General features: G+C 30.0%; 4 protein-coding genes across 4 annotated transcripts; all 4 read left to right on the top strand.

Moving 5' to 3' along the window:
* Positions 1–299: 299 nt before the first annotated feature.
* Positions 300–2,737, top strand: LOC108906774 (major facilitator superfamily domain-containing protein 10). Its single transcript, XM_018710133.2, has 6 exons — positions 300–917; positions 975–1,133; positions 1,203–1,385; positions 1,481–1,730; positions 1,785–1,952; positions 2,006–2,737. Exons 1-6 carry the CDS (start codon positions 588–590, stop codon positions 2,227–2,229), a joined length of 1,314 nt encoding a protein of 437 aa, XP_018565649.1. The 5' UTR covers positions 300–587; the 3' UTR covers positions 2,230–2,737.
* A 716-nt stretch (positions 2,738–3,453) lies between these two features.
* Positions 3,454–5,230, top strand: LOC108906764 (receptor expression-enhancing protein 5-like). Its single transcript, XM_018710119.2, has 4 exons — positions 3,454–3,721; positions 3,812–4,044; positions 4,102–4,237; positions 4,291–5,230. Exons 1-4 carry the CDS (start codon positions 3,592–3,594, stop codon positions 4,320–4,322), a joined length of 531 nt encoding a protein of 176 aa, XP_018565635.1. The 5' UTR covers positions 3,454–3,591; the 3' UTR covers positions 4,323–5,230.
* A 105-nt stretch (positions 5,231–5,335) lies between these two features.
* LOC108906784 (uncharacterized protein CG10915) lies at positions 5,336–8,689 on the top strand. Its single transcript, XM_018710144.2, has 8 exons — positions 5,336–5,702; positions 5,756–5,857; positions 6,116–6,364; positions 6,460–6,744; positions 6,803–6,963; positions 7,019–7,182; positions 7,240–7,322; positions 7,382–8,689. Exons 1-8 carry the CDS (start codon positions 5,544–5,546, stop codon positions 7,751–7,753), a joined length of 1,575 nt encoding a protein of 524 aa, XP_018565660.1. The 5' UTR covers positions 5,336–5,543; the 3' UTR covers positions 7,754–8,689.
* Positions 8,690–11,349: 2,660 nt separating this feature from the next.
* On the top strand, positions 11,350–14,288 carry LOC108906752 (glycine receptor subunit alpha-2). The gene is made up of 8 exons (XM_018710106.1): positions 11,350–11,414; positions 11,496–11,682; positions 11,914–12,140; positions 12,269–12,351; positions 12,404–12,538; positions 12,626–12,802; positions 12,987–13,192; positions 14,114–14,288. The coding sequence occupies exons 1-8, from the start codon at positions 11,350–11,352 to the stop codon at positions 14,270–14,272; spliced, it is 1,239 nt and encodes a 412-aa protein (XP_018565622.1). The 3' UTR covers positions 14,273–14,288.
* The last annotated feature ends 1,958 nt before the right edge of the window (positions 14,289–16,246 follow it).

The following is a 16,246-nucleotide window of genomic DNA, read 5'->3' as shown; positions in this document are numbered from 1 at the left end:
AATTTTAACATATGAGAGATACGATTTAAATGACTAATAGAACAGATTATTATATATACAGTTGGCTGTCCTATCGTCGTTCCTTTGAGTATGAGTATTTCGGCTTACTCAAAGGAATAACGAAATAAAAAATAAATTAAAAATTAAATGTTATTCAATTCTCAACCTTCTATACACACAACAATCGCGGATCACCCGCCGATCAGCAGACTTTTATTTTTTAATTTTAGATTTACACATAAAGAATCATAAAACTGCTTCTGCGCATTTTCATTCATTCTCAGATAAAATAAGTTTACCTGTTCCTGTTACCTGTTGATAGTGTTGATCAACAGACTGTGTTGAGTGCGCTGTTATTAAATGATGTAAAAGCAAAAAAAATTCTGAGTTCCATGTTCTTAAATAGTTACAACATTTTAAAGATCAAGCAAAATCTTAAAGATAAAGATAAATTTACTGATTAAGATACTCTATTGATTACTATGGATTGACCTAATTTTAAACCATATTTAAAGAAAATAGTAAGCTACAAAGTGAAAGTATTTTATTTGGAGTCGTCCACTGGAAATTATTTAACTGCACTTAAAATGACTGAAAAAATGGAGAGAATTAGCCCCACAGTTTATATAGTATTTGTGTCGTTACTATTGGATTTATTAGCATTTACTATGATACTTCCGTTGCTACCATCCTTACTTGAACATTATAGAATAAATGATAGCACAGGTTTATATACATGGCTTTCCCATAAAATAAATTATTTTCAACAATTTGTTGGCGCCCCGGAACGATTCAGTACAGTATTATTTGGAGGATTTCTTGGATCGATGTTTAGTTTTTTACAATTTGTTGCAGCTCCTATTTTTGGTGGTATATCCGATGTTATCGGAAGAAAAAAAGTTATGATCGCTTGTCTGGTAATTTGCTTATTTATTTATTTTTCTCAATAAATCACTTCTGTTATTTATTTATAGATTGGAATATCACTATCATATATTTTGTGGGCGCTGTCCACTAATTTGGTAATATTCATACTTGCCCGATTTTTTGGTGGTATAAGTAAAGGAAACGTATCACTTAGTATGGCTATAATTACTGACGTGTCATCTATGAAAACAAGAGGAAAAGGAATGGTAATAATTTTGTAATGTTAATTTTACTTGCTATAGTTATCTAATCCATCATTATTATTATTATTGCAGGCACTTGTTGGAATTGCTTTTTCTTTAGGTTTTATTATTGGACCGCTAATTGGAGCAATTTTCGCGGTATGGGCTAAGCAAAAATCGGGCGAATGGTTTGTAGTCCCAGCATTATTTGCTTTTTTGCTTTCAATTGCCGATTTAATTTTCTTTACCATATTCTTTAAAGAATCACTACCTAAAGTAAGTTATATGCATATTTTTATGCAACAAACACAGGATGTTTTACTTTCAAGGACAAGTTTAGTTGCATATTTTTAATATACACTAATTTTTAGGAAAAACGTTCTAAAAGTGTTATGAAAACTTTGAAAAATGCCAAAGTGCTGATTAACGTTATAGACTTGTTTCGATTTACAGCAGTTGCAAGTGTAAAAGACGCAAATTTGAAAAAATTGAGGAAAATAGGATTAATTTATTTTGTATATTTATTCATTTACAGTGGATTAGAATTTACTTTAACTTTCCTTACCCATCACGTATTTAATTACACCTCAATGCAACAAGGCTGGATGTTTTTCGTATTAGGTGAATGATTTTTAAATGTTAACATGTATTTTTTTATTATTATAATTATTATAGGGTTAACAATGGCATTAATGCAAGGAACATATGTGAGAAGAGTACCCCAGAATAAAATTAAAAAAACCGCAGTTAACGGTTTGTGGCTAATTGTACCTACATTTATTTTGGTTGGAATAGCTAAAGGGCAAATAATGTTATATTTAGGATTATTTTTGTATGCAATTTGTAAGTAAACTAGAATTATTATTTTTAATGTTGCTGTAATTTTTATTTTTTAGCAACTGCTATGGTTGTTCCATGCATTACGACTATGGCTTCTGAATATGGCAATGACCAAGAAAAAGGTACTGTTATGGGTATTTTCCGTTCTTTAGGGGCATTGGCAAGAGCACTGGGACCTATTTTTGCGAGCATAGCATTTTGGAGTGTTGGTTCTACAGTGACATACTTGACAGGCGCTGTATTTTTATTATGGCCTGCTTTAGCTTTACAGAAAATTTAAAATATTTGACACAAGACACATTTCCTCTGATCAGAGACAGTATGGTACTAATGTCGTGTCAAATTTTCATATTTGTGATAATGAAATGTAGATAATATTGAAAATATGTATTAGAATTTTTATATAATTTATTTTTTACTTAAAAACTTTTATATGATATTTGATATATGTGTAAAGTTGGATCAGTATAACTATTTAAGTTTGTGTTTATTACAAACAGTATAAAATTCTTTATTTGCTGTTTATGTGCCAAAATAATGTGTATGTTCTGTCTAAGTATATTTTAAATAATTATTTGATTTAATACTGCCCAGTGAATTAATTGTACATAATCACAAATTAATTTATTATATACGCATCCTAATATTATATGTCAAATAAATATTAATTTTTCATATGCTTGCATTAATGAGGAGTCACATCATATTATTTGTATTTTTATATTTGATAATCAGTATTGATTTTCTTTTATCAGTATTACATATTTACTTTCATCACGAACAATGTTTTCTATATACAAATATGTTTTTCTGTCATTATTTTTAATAAATTTTTAATTCTATTATAGTGTATATATCTTCAGTAAAGTAACAATCTTAACTAGACATCCCATGTTATTAGATCTTTTAGAATGTCGATCTTGAAAATATCTGCACTTATAACTTTTTTATTATATTTTCAAGACAATTTTTAAGTATAATTGGAAATTTGGGAAATTGCTCTCCGAGTTATTTTGGACCAGAAAACCTTAAGATTTTGAGATCCAGAATATTGAGATTATATAAAAATATCGAGTTCAAATCACTTCACTTAGAGTGAATCTTTACTATCAATATCAATAATGAATAATGATTCGAAAATTGCTTATTTTCCGAAATTCTGAGGTTTTCAGTGCCTGTGCCTTTAAGTACTTCAGTTAATCAGTTACTGGCAGACACATCTATACCTATATAAGTTCTATAAATGTTTGTCTTTCATCAATCAAGGCTAAACATGCTCAGAGATATTTGAATACATGTAATATTTCTTTTAAATTTTAACACTATATTTCGAACACTAGTACATTTAAACATTAGAGCTTTTTGGTAAAACAACCCAATAATGAAGTTTGACATGAACTTATAACACGCCCTGTATAGATTTCATTCTTCTTCTTCTTTTACGTGTTTTTTGAGGTTAACTTTTCTTTCCGATCATATTATACGTCAATGATTTAAAATTTAATTAACCTCTAAATTATCGTGACCTTGTATAACGTTTTGTTTCTTGTGGTAATGATTTTTTATCATTGTCATTTATATTTGTAACCGTATAAACGTAGAAGGCATTAACGTATAAAATAGACGAACTTGTCCATTGATCATGGCTCAAAAATTTAACGAAATAAAGCAGGAGTTGGACAAATCTTTACATGATCCAGAAAAACCGTGGACTAGTGTATTCTCCCAAGTTGAGAAAAGTACCGGCGTAGATCGCATCTATATTTTTTTGGGTAAATAAATATCACTAAATAATATATAATTAACTATAAATGCATTATGTTGCGTCATATTGACATGCTTTATTTTCGTTTGTATAACAGGTACAATTGCTATTATTGGTGTGTGGCTTGTCTTTGGATATGCAGCTCAGTTAGTATGTAATTCTGTTGGATTTTTGTATCCGGCATATGCATCAATACACGCTATAGAATCTCCCTGCAAAGATGATGATACAAAGTGGTTGACCTACTGGGTAGTCTTTGCCATCTTTTCAATTTTCGAATATTTCGCAGATGTTATTGTAGGATGGTTCCCACTATATTGGTTAATTAAGGTAAGCCATATATAAGTATATAGAAATAATCCTAATAAATGCAAATACATTTTATAGTGTCTTTTCTTTGTCTGGTTGATGATACCGACTGAGTTCAACGGATCTTTAGTTATTTATAGGAGGATCGTAAGACCATATTTCTTAAAACATCATACTGTAATCGACAGCACTATTCAAAATGTTAAAGAAAAAGGTAAGGTGAATTTAATTAACTATTGTCCCATATTTACTTAATTTTTTTTTTAGCAAGTACATTGCTCGATCAGAAAAAAGAATAAATCAACTTGTTCTATTTTATTTTTTTTTTAGTTGGTGGTTTGTAATTTGAATATATTAAGATTTGTGTAGAAGCTAGAATTAATTTTAATACCTATATAAAGATTTTACATCATTATAGCTATACCTAGTAAGGAACGCAGAAAAACATGTTCACCAAAGCCATTCCTTTGGTTTCTTCTGTGATTTTTTAGGAGTGTTAAATTTAGACTGTACGAGTTATTTTTATTAAGTACTGCATTCCCACAAGGAATGGCTTTGATGTTTCTAGATTAATATATTTTTTATGGATTATTGTAAAACGTTTTGTAAAATAATGAGTCAATATTACCTAAAACTTCTTTTTAATTTATGGTCTGATGTCAGTAACTTTATTTCACACACCTCGATATTCAGTATCAAGGATTACTTATCTTTATTAAGTTGCAGCCTAAATAAACTTTTATCTAGATAAAATTGACTTAATATGCTTCTATTTTATATAAATTTTATAAATGTACATGTAAAAGGAAAAATAGCTTATATAAATTTACACGAACTGTTGGTTGTGAGCTACATAGAATGTTATATGAACAACAACTGCAACAAGAACTAATTTTTAACAACATAGATCATAATTTAGCATTTTGTCATTTTAGGTGTTCATGAAATTCTGTCTAACCAATCGGAAACAGTAGTTATCTATAGAACTCATATACCATATTCAAATATACAAATATCTACAATAACTTACTAAATACTTAAAATTTTCCTCGTGGTAGAGACTGAAAAAGGTTTGTTAGACAGCATTAAAAAGTCTATTTTTACTACAATGCACGTTGGCTTATATAAATATTTTGCGATGTCATTTATTGCTTATAATATAAATATTGTTAAAAAATATTCCATATTCACAAATAAAATTGGGTGTAATCAACTACATATTTTATTTAATAGTAACCTCGACTTTTCAAAGTACATTTTTATCCTTCGAGTGTGTCACCAACGTAAGAAAATAAATAGCTCTGTCAGATAAGAAATAAAATGTCCCTAAATTTATCGATTGATCACACTAACCTAAAAGTGTTGTTTCTATTGTCAAACGCGCAGTAAAGTCCAAATAAAAATACGTTTAATAACAATAATGATAAGTGAAACCAAGTGTCTAATACTTAGTAGGAGGAGTATGCTCATATTTTAGCAAAAATACTGGAAAATAAGCCAAATAAAGAAAATTCTCCAATATGGCTACTAATAATGTAGGCATTGACTGGATGGGTAGTCTTGGTGTAGTAGATTTTGAGACCTCTTCAAATACTGTTTCTGAACAACAGCAAAGCACTACCTCTGGTATGAACCAATATGAACAAATGGATAGGGCTAATACAAGTGCAACCTTAAAGGTTTGTTGTAACTCCTTGTAATCTGATTTAGTTTAAATTTTTAATTATTTCAGAGGAATCCAAAAATGGAATTATCAAAAAATGATTTACTTAAACTTGTAACTTATTTCGAAGGAGAAATTCAAGCTAGAGACATTGCCATAGCTGCACTTAAGGTAGATTGTTTGATTATTATTTTTTTATAATCTTTTGCATTGAAAAGAGTACCTAATGCTTATTTTAACTAATCCTTAATGTTCTGCGTCAAAACATATGATTTCTAGAAAATCTTAAATGTTGTATTTATATTTTATTAAAAATATTTAAAGATTATAAAATAATTCTTATAAGATTAGTAGTCTACGTATATTTAAATTAATTTAATTTTTATATTTTCTATGTGAATGTTCTCATCACTACAATATTTGTTTTAGTCTGAAAAATTAAAGCAAGTAGTAAATGTAGGAAGGTACAGACCGGCAGTAATGTCGGATCCATATACAGCGTTACTGAGAGATAGTATAGCTGATGGACCTACTGCTAAGCCTCCAGTGAGTGAAAAAGAAATGGCGCAGGCAGCTGAACAGCAGCTTCAAGCTTTAGAACAGTTAGTTTTGCAGCAAAGATGGGCGCATCAACATATGATTAGTATTTTAAAAGAGGCAGAAAATAAACATAAAAAGGTAAAACAAACACAAAATGTATTAAAGTAGTGTAATTTCCGATCTAGTAAATTATTGATACTTAAATGTTTTTTTATTTAATTTAATCCTTTTAGGTAATTCAAGAATTAGAAGAAGAGAAATGTAAACACGAACATGATACAGCTCAGGGAGATGATATTACATATGGTTTAGAGATGGAACGAACACGTTTGCGGCAAGAGTTGGAAATGGAGAGAAACGCTAGAAAAAAATTAGAAAAAGAAGTCAAAAGGCAAGTGGAAATGGCCGATGAGGAAAGAGCAAGACAAAAACAAATAGTTCTACTTTTACTAGCGGAAAGGAAGAAGATTATTGTTAAATATATTGAAGAAAGGAAGAGAAGCGAAGATTTGGCTCAGGTAACTAAATTATTGTGTGGAACTGACAGAATGAAAGAAAATGTTTTTTTTTTAATAGATTTTATCCGAAGAAAAGTCACGAATTGACACGATGGCTGAGGGATTAGAAGAAGAAAGTAAAAAGTCGCTACAAATGGAAGCTGAACTTGAGAAACAAGTATATGTTTACGAAAATGATAAGAAAACCTTAAAAACTCAGTTAACTGCAAAAGAACTTAGGTATTTCATGATTGACACCATTTTATTTTCGGTCTTATATATGATTTGATTATAGATGCCAAGAATTAGAAGCAGAATTATTAAGAGTTAAAGCAGAATGTGAGGCTTTACGGAACAGAGCCTCATTACCTAGTGACGGTGCGTCTCCTATGATAAGTAGTGTGGCTAAAGTTGTACAACCCACTGCAACAGTTTCTAGTGTACCTGTCTCTGGCCCTAGTAAGTTATCTTTAATAACGTTTAATCATCAAATATATACAAATTTCTAATTTTTAGCCACTGGAATTGCTCAGTCAGTCACCCCGGGACAAGCCCTTAGACAAACTGCTACATCAGCTACAACTACTCTAACTGCAAAGGTAAAGGACTTATTTTATTTGAAAAAACTTTATGTACTTAATCCTTTATGTACATTCAGGTAAATCCAACACCAGTAGCAGTACCAAATCAGATATCTTCCCAGGCTTCCACGGTGCGTACCCCCCCAAAAGGTGCAGCTTTCCATCCCCAGTTTCAAACGGGGTCAACAGCTCCCCAGACACCTCCTAAGAAAAGTTCAGTGTCTGCCAGAGGTGTTCCACCACCCATACCTCCAAATAAACCAGTCATCCCTAGTAAAACGGCAACTGCCAGGAGGCCTGATAGTGCAGAATCAGAGAAAAAAAAAACAAACGTACCTCTTAAAGACGGAGAACCTGTTCGATCCGGGCAGGGCATAGAAATGTTGGGACAAGAATTAGCCGACTTTCAACAAATGTTTGTGACAATGGCAACTAGCAATAATACTTAAAATATCAGTAGTTTCTCGATCGTTTAGTAAAATGTATGTAACTGAGGTTTGGATGGAGAAAAGTTATAGGTAGCTTCACTTAATTTATTTAAATGATTGTAGGAAGATTTTTTTTAAACTCGAACATAAATTTAAAGAAAGCTGTTTTGTTATGTACTTCATTTTGTGTATTTTTTTTTATTTCAATACCTTTTTTTTATTATAAATGAATATTTTTTAATGTAATATTATTGAAATGTATATAGTAAAATTGTAATTAGGAAAATCTAAAAAATATGATTAGGAGCAAAGAAAATGAACCAGTAGCCAAAAAATTAATCATAGGTTTATCAGTTTTTATATTTATTTTTTTTTACATTATGACCGATAAGTGGAAGTTGTAATTTATTTAATTAAATTTACTAAGTATTGCTTTAGGCAATCTCGTGTTAAAGTAAATTTCCTACAGACCTAGAAATTAAGTTTAAAATTTAAGTATTATGAAGATACTTAATTATTTGCATTTCTTTTTTTTTTCTTCATAAAATATGTATACTTAAGGTGTAGACTGTGATTACTTAAATTGACCCAGTATAAAATGCAGATTATACTTAAGAAAATTTTACTATAAGGTACAAGTATAAAGTTTTAATTTGTTTTTCAGATACTCTTGGATAAATATTTCTCGTATTTGAAAATATAACAAGCATTTTGATGGTATTTAGAAATATTTTCTACTTGTAATCTCTGCTATCATAAAATTTATATTTTGGCGTTAGAAAATAATTTTAGGAATGGGTTAGAAATATAATTAGTTGCATAAAGCATTATCCAGATAACACTGACGTATTTGCAAACCTACTGCAAATTATTACTAATGAATATATTAGGGTGGCCCAAAAAAACGAATTTTTTTTTTTAGTGTCTCTTGTGAAAATATGTTAGTTTATCATGTTTTAAGAGCCCCCTTAAAAAATCAGCTGAAAAATGTTTTCGAGCGACCTCTAAAAATAAATATCAACGAACTAATAATTGTTTTTATTGAATTTGATGAACAAAAGAATAGAAATAAATCACGACACTTAAAAAATTTCTCGAGGCAAAATTTACTACCACCGAGTATCAAATATTTATAATTTTTAAATTTTTTAAAATTTAAGGGTCGTGATTTATTTCTATTCTTTTGTTCATCAAATTCAATAAAAAAAAATTTATTAGTTCGTTGATATTTATTTTTAGAGGTCACTCGAAAACATTTTAGGTACACTACTTTGAAAGTTAAAATAATTATGAGTGACCTTTAGAAATTAAAATATCGATTTGAAATTTTCAGAATCGAGATTTTTTTCAACCTAGAAAATGATAAAATAACGAGAAAAATCAAATTCGATATTTGACGATTTTGGATATTTCTAAAAATCTTGAGCGACCTCTAAAAAAAAATTTTTTTTGAGCTGATTTTTTGCGGGGGCTCTTAAAACATGATAAAGTAACATATTTTCACAAGAGACATGAAAAAAAAATATATTCGTTTATTTTTGGGCCACCCTAGAATGTATATAGAAATTTTATTTTATCGAAATAAAATTTAAAAACGAAGCCATTTGCAAGCAAATATTTAGCTTTATACATCTTGTCATATTTCTAAGCTTCAAGCAAGTTGGCAATATTACTTTTCAAAACACCAAAATACTGTGTTTAAATAGAATCTCTAAAGGACTAGATGTATTAAAAATATAAAATGTAACTAAAAATTAAATCTTGTATTAAAATTCATGCACATAACAAAATTACCTAGAAAATTGAAACACTTGTTTGAAGACTTGATTAGAGAATGCATTTAATATGTACATTTGATATGTTTTTAATTTAGTTAAAATTTAATTAGAAGAAAGGCTAACGTACATAAGTAATAAATATTATAGTAATGATAAGAGAATATTTAAAGGCAATAAAATAAAGTTATTAGTAATTCTAAAGTTTTCATAATGTCAAATATCCATCCAGTGCAAAATTAATTCGAAGACATTTTTTATGTAAAAAAATTATTGCTTAGATAATATTCTTTTTAATAACTGAATAATTTGTTTTATCAACTAAATTTTTGATTAGTTACGGGATCTCTAATATCAAATGGCATCTAAACAGTTTGTCTCATTGTAAATTACACTTATTTAACAAGTGAGTTGCGAACCAGTGATACAGTCGATTATTCTAATGCGATCTGTTTGATAATTAGTTCATCTAGATCACACACTATTAATGATAAAAAATGCAAGGTCACTAGCATTACATATACTTTTTACATTATATCCAATAAATAAATGATATAAGCTATATCAGTTGCTGTTTATACACAGTATCGGTTTTATTATTAATTTTTGCAAAACTCCATACTTCACCTGGCACATTCCTGCCAAACTATCAAAAATATGTTATGTACTTTCACTTTAATGTGAATAGTTTTAATACTACTTAATTTCCAGTTTCTACGGCAGCGCTGCTCGCTCAATATTTTTAAATACTTAATAAAATCCCAAATACATATCCTCTGTTTTTCTTTTACCATTTTACCAATCGTTTAGTTTTTAACAAAAATACTATAAAATGTAAATCGCAATTTTTTAGGATGAAAGTAGCAGAAGAATCCATAATTTTATATTAAATATTTGTTAATTTAGAACAGTTTAATTTTTGCAGTGGCGAGTTTTAACGAAACAAAAAAACATTTTTTTCCATCCAAGCTTTCTCTGAAACTGATATATTGGAGCATGTAGCATAATCATTGATTCCACTAGCTCCTCTGAGTCCACTTTAATGTGATAAATACTAAATTAAATCTACGATACATCTATCTTATCACGATGACTCAAAATTAGGAATTTTAAGAAACTTTCTTTATTAAGTGACATAATGGTTCTTTTATGTTTATTTATTTTGAAAAATATTGTATTAAAAGAAGGTATTTTATTTTTCTTTTAATTTTTGGAAAACTGAAAAGTATGTAATAACTAGGGAATTAAGATAATTACTGACTTACTTGAAAGTAGAGGTATGTTTTGTGATAAAAGAAAATAGAAATTGCATTGCGTGACTGACATTTTCCAATTATCTTTTATTCATGAACTGTAAAATATAAATCAAGATTTTTTAGAAACAAATATATTTTTTCTTATACCCACATTTATTTGTACATGGAAAAATGGATAAGCAATGTATTTTAAACAATTATTGTTGTTTTTACATAAACAGAAATGTCAGATACCTATGTCTTATGGATGTTGTCTTTGTTACATGAACTACATAAACCAGATATTAAAATTGTTTTAAACATGTAATTAATCTAGTAAATTAATTATGAAATAAAATATTCAAATTATTTAATTTTTTATTTTGTCTGTAAGCCGTGCTAAAACTACGCTGCAACGAAAACGAGTTATTTTATAAGACAGGTGGTTAGTTTGTAAGTGGAGCTTATGTTTCTATATGTGCATAATGAAACGCCTGCATTCTAGTGATTGTGTGACTGACTCTAATCCCATTACAGGATAATTAAATTATATTATAAGCTAGCCCTTAGGTAGTAGGTAAAACACGAGACAAAATTACATTTCATCATGAACATTTTCATGCTATTAACTCTGTATATTTCGATACCGTACGCAGTGGCCACTCACACTTTGTAAGTACTAATTTGAAATTTTTGTTAAATTTAAAAAAAAAATCGGTATTAAGTGAATCTTCCGTTATATTCGCTTTTTAGTAAGAATCATTCCAAAAACAGAATTCGCGATTACATCGAAGAAAACAGTTTGTCACTAAGAGATATTTTACCTGTTAAACCCAAGCATTACGACAAGAATCGCGCGCCAAAACTGCAGGGACAACCAACCATTGTGTATTTCCATGTAACCGTACTTTCTTTGGATTCGATTAACGAAGAATCGATGGCAAGTATTTTATTGTAATATTATTTACATTGTCCCTTGATGTATTGTTACACTTACATAATATACTGAATGTCAGTACCACCTTAACAGGATCGGATTTAAAGGCTTTTAAAATTAATTCGTCTGATATGTCACTCACGCAAATTCGCCTTATTTAGGAGTTAACAATTTATAAACAATAAATGATCTAATCAATGTGCATACGATTGCCTTATAAATTATATTTTGTAGACGTATGTTACCGATATATTCCTAGCCCAAAGTTGGCGCGATCCAAGACTTCGTCTTCCAGAAAATATGAGCGAAGAGTACAGAATATTAGACGTAGACTGGTTGCATAGTATTTGGAGGCCAGACTGTTTTTTTAAAAACGCCAAGAGTGTCACGTTTCACGAAATGACTATCCCCAATCATTATCTTTGGCTGTATCACGACAAGACACTGTTATACATGTCAAAGTAAGTATTTTGTCATATTTTTCGCAACAATCTGTCATTCGTACAACGAAATCCAAATAGATTAAAATGATATTTTACGCTCCCGCCAATACGAAATGATAATACAAAAAAATATAGGTTATTTTTAGGCTGACCCTGGTGCTGTCCTGCGCTATGAAGTTCGAAACGTACCCTCACGATACACAAATTTGTACGATGATGATAGAAAGTTGTACGTCTGTGGTTCGATATGTACGCATTTTTTTAACTCTTATATTTTTTAGTGTCGCATACAGATCACGACTTAGTTTTTATATGGAATATGACAGATCCACTTGTTGTTAACCCTGAAATAGAACTGCCTCAATTAGATATTTCCAATAATTATACAACCGACTGTACCATAGAATATTCTACTGGTGAGGGACGTAACGTCGCACCTAACTTAAATATACACTTGTATTTACTTACATATTTGAGTTCTTTCAACAAAAAAAAAATTTTAGGTAATTTCACCTGTTTGGCAGTTGTTTTTAATTTAAAAAGGCGCTTAGGATATCATTTGTTTCACACCTACATACCATCAGCCTTAATCGTAGTGATGTCATGGATATCATTTTGGATAAAACCAGAAGCCATACCTGCTCGTGTAACACTAGGTGTTACATCTCTACTTACACTAGGTAATTCGAAGTTTATTACTTATCAGAAACTTTCGCCAGCTGATAAACAATATGTTCAAATCAAAATCCGAAACAGATCTATGACAAATTGCTAGCACGTACAATTTCGGAGTTAAAAATTATTTAACCTTTTGTCAGTTGGCGAAGTTTGATAACGCCACTCTGTGTAACACTATAAATTTAGCTACCCAGAACACACAGTCGCAACAATCTTTGCCTCCTGTATCTTACGTGAAGGCCATTGATGTGTGGATGTCCAGTTGTTCGGTTTTTGTTTTTATGTCTCTGATGGAGTTCGCTGTTGTTAACAACTATATGGGGCCAGTGGCAACAAAGGCAATGAAGGGATATTCCGAGGAGGACATTAACTTAGATATAAATGAGTATAGAGTAAGTTACTGTAATCCTTCATCATAGCAATAGTACCTATATTAGAACGTAGATAAGCGTAGGTATAAATTTTACTTTGATGACAACACATTATGAGAGAATTCTTCTGGACTTTCAAAAAATACTGCTTGTAGCTTATTTTTTTCCACATCTCGAACAATAAACGACATATGAACAATCCGACGCAATAAACAAGATTTTTGTTTCGAGACTTTCCTATTTCTTCCGGTAAATTATCGCAGGTATCTCGAAAAGTAAACGAGATACTGCCAAACTGATGCCATATGCGAGTTTCTGGTACCCGATTTACCATTACGTCTCATTCACAAAAAAAATTGCAGAAGAAATACAATTTTTAAGCGGATCCCTTTTCTATAAATTATTGTTAATATTTTGAACAGCTGGAAAAATAAAAATGTTAATTTGGCCATTGAAAATGCTGAAAAAATTTTCCAAGACCAATTCAAGAGTATAAATTCCTAAAATGTAATCTGATTTTACATGGGACGTCGATTTGGGTAGGTTTCGGGGCAAGCGAAGTGTATTTTTGAATTTCTCGTACCCGATTCATTATTACCAAATGTCCAGAAAGGTTGCGCTATTGTAATAATAAAAAATATTTTGCAAAAGGTTCTTATTAATTTTTACCACAGCAAAAGTTTTTATCGCGGTTGTTAGGATGTCAGCCTAGGACGACGAGTTTTGTGTGCATTTAGCATTTAGTACCTTTGAAAACTTACCCAAATTTCAATACATTATGCTGTTTTTCGGAAAGGTCTTGCTGGTCCATAGGAAAAAATGTAATTATTTTTGGAGATTGTATCTGTCCTTAAATTGGTAGCCCCTATTTCCAAAACACACTGTATATTGGGTGTTTTATTATTATTATTTTTTAATAATATAAGTAAATTCATTTTACAGGGAATGGAAAGGCCTCGTTACAGCACCGTCAGTCAACCACAATATGACACTTTCTGCGATGGAAAAAGTATAGCTCTTTGCATTGATCAGTTTTCCAGGTTCTTCTTTCCCTTTTCTTTCTTAATTTTAAACGTTGTTTATTGGTCCACGTTTCTTTGACGAAGTACTATTAGAAATAATTTAGCACAATTGTATAGACTTATCCTTTTATGAAGGAAAAACCATACTGAATATTTGTCGTATAAGATATTATTAATAAAATATTTTATTTGTAAGTACTCATTAAAAACTAACCCACCCTACATACAAAACTGATTTTGTTACAAAAAACATTTTTGTAACAAAATAGTGATTAAGAGAGCGCTTGTATCTCACGTTATTTATACTTCGTGTCCAGGTGTCGTACGACACAGCTAACTAACATTTGTTGTGAACCTTACGCTGGCGACTCTATAATTGGAATCCTGAAAATATAAGTACAACACATGATATAATGGTTTCATTTTATTATGGAATTCAGACTGAGCCTAATTATCTTTGGAAAATAATGAAAACGATTAATTATAGATTCGTATAAATTAAACCATTTGCAAAGTCGTAGAAAAGTAAAAATCACGTGTTTGTCTTTGGCAAAATGCCAGCAAACAATGTTCAGTTGACCACGTTTGAGAAGAAGGAATTACAAGACTATAAAAGATAGTGGGCAGATTCACTTTTCAGAAAAAGAAACAAATTACTAGTACTAGAACTGAGGAAAATCGATCAACAAGAAAATGTTGCTAATGTAATGTACGTTATGATACGAATTATTGGCAGACCTGTCCGTTAGGACATAGTTTTTGAGAAAATTCGAAAACTTCGACAGGAGGCCCTTTAATTCGACTGTCAAGAGTGGCAGAAAAAGTTCCACATTTTTTTTATAGGTAACTATGAAAAAATGAATTTCCGCAGTCCACTTTTTGACTCTAAATAAATATGAACCAACAATAATCGAAAACTTGTACGAAATGTTCTAGGTACTGATACTTCAAGTAGTATTAAAAATATTAAAAAAAAAACATCAATAGGTCATTTTCAAACTGCTATATCGTTTCATTTGAACTTTTTGTGTTAATTTTCACCAGAGGTTCAAAATTTCCGGAAAAATTGGAAGAAATAAAAATAAAACTGTTGTTAAAATTTGTATATTATACTAACTACTATATTTGTCTACGTAAATAGTATATTATTGTATATTTAAAAAATAACGTTTAGAAATTATTCCAATAACAAAGTAATCAGACCATTTCCGCTAGTAGACGAAGCCGACAAAAGTTCGGAATATGTCCGGAATGGTCAAGAGCATATTGTTCTAAATCACTCATAATAAGAAAGAGAAATCTGAAGATCTGCTTTTAAGTGAATATACAAATTAATGTTTTTTTTCTGATCTCAGTTTTCCATTTGCTTGCACGTTGAAATTTAGATAAAAAAAATAAATGTTTTCCTAATTAAAGAGACTAATGTTTTGAGTTTCCCGATTTGTACAGGGTGTCCCATAGGGACGAGCACAATACATCGATGTTTCTTGAAAACGTCTATTTTCTGTTTTAACTAGGGATATTATGTTTTGTAATAACATCGGTCAACATCGATGATTTTTACCTATACATTTTTCAAAAAAAATTACTTATACCCTTCTTGCACGAGTCTACAACTGAAGTGAGTGACACAGTGACGCGTATTTTTTACTTATCTACTATTGTCAGTGTGTGATTTATAGTTAGGCGAAAATAATTTAATAAAACATAACCCTTAACTAGTCTTTTCGGCACAAAGACATTTTTGGTTAATTTTTTATTTCACAAGTGGAAAAATATTATTATATAAGGAGAAAACTTAAACTATAACAAAAATAAGGGGAAAATAAAGTTGAGACAATCAGCAATGGCGGAGAGCCAATCGAGTGGTGTGACGTCACAAATGGCATGGACCGTTCCTAACATTTTGAGAATCGGAAATTATTATTTATTACGTTAATATTAAAGCTAACGACCTGATTTTCTCACCTCGTATATAAGGTTTAGTAAAAAGAAATTATAAATTAAATATTACTGAATGAGTCCCTTGCGAGAAATAGATTGAAGGGGTGTA

This window comes from Anoplophora glabripennis, unplaced genomic scaffold (assembly GCF_000390285.2).
Source record: "Anoplophora glabripennis isolate ALB-LARVAE unplaced genomic scaffold, Agla_2.0 scaffold5, whole genome shotgun sequence".
NCBI lineage: Eukaryota > Metazoa > Arthropoda > Insecta > Coleoptera > Cerambycidae > Anoplophora > Anoplophora glabripennis.
Note: the sequence above shows the minus strand (reverse complement) of the source record. Positions and strands in the feature narration are given on the sequence as shown.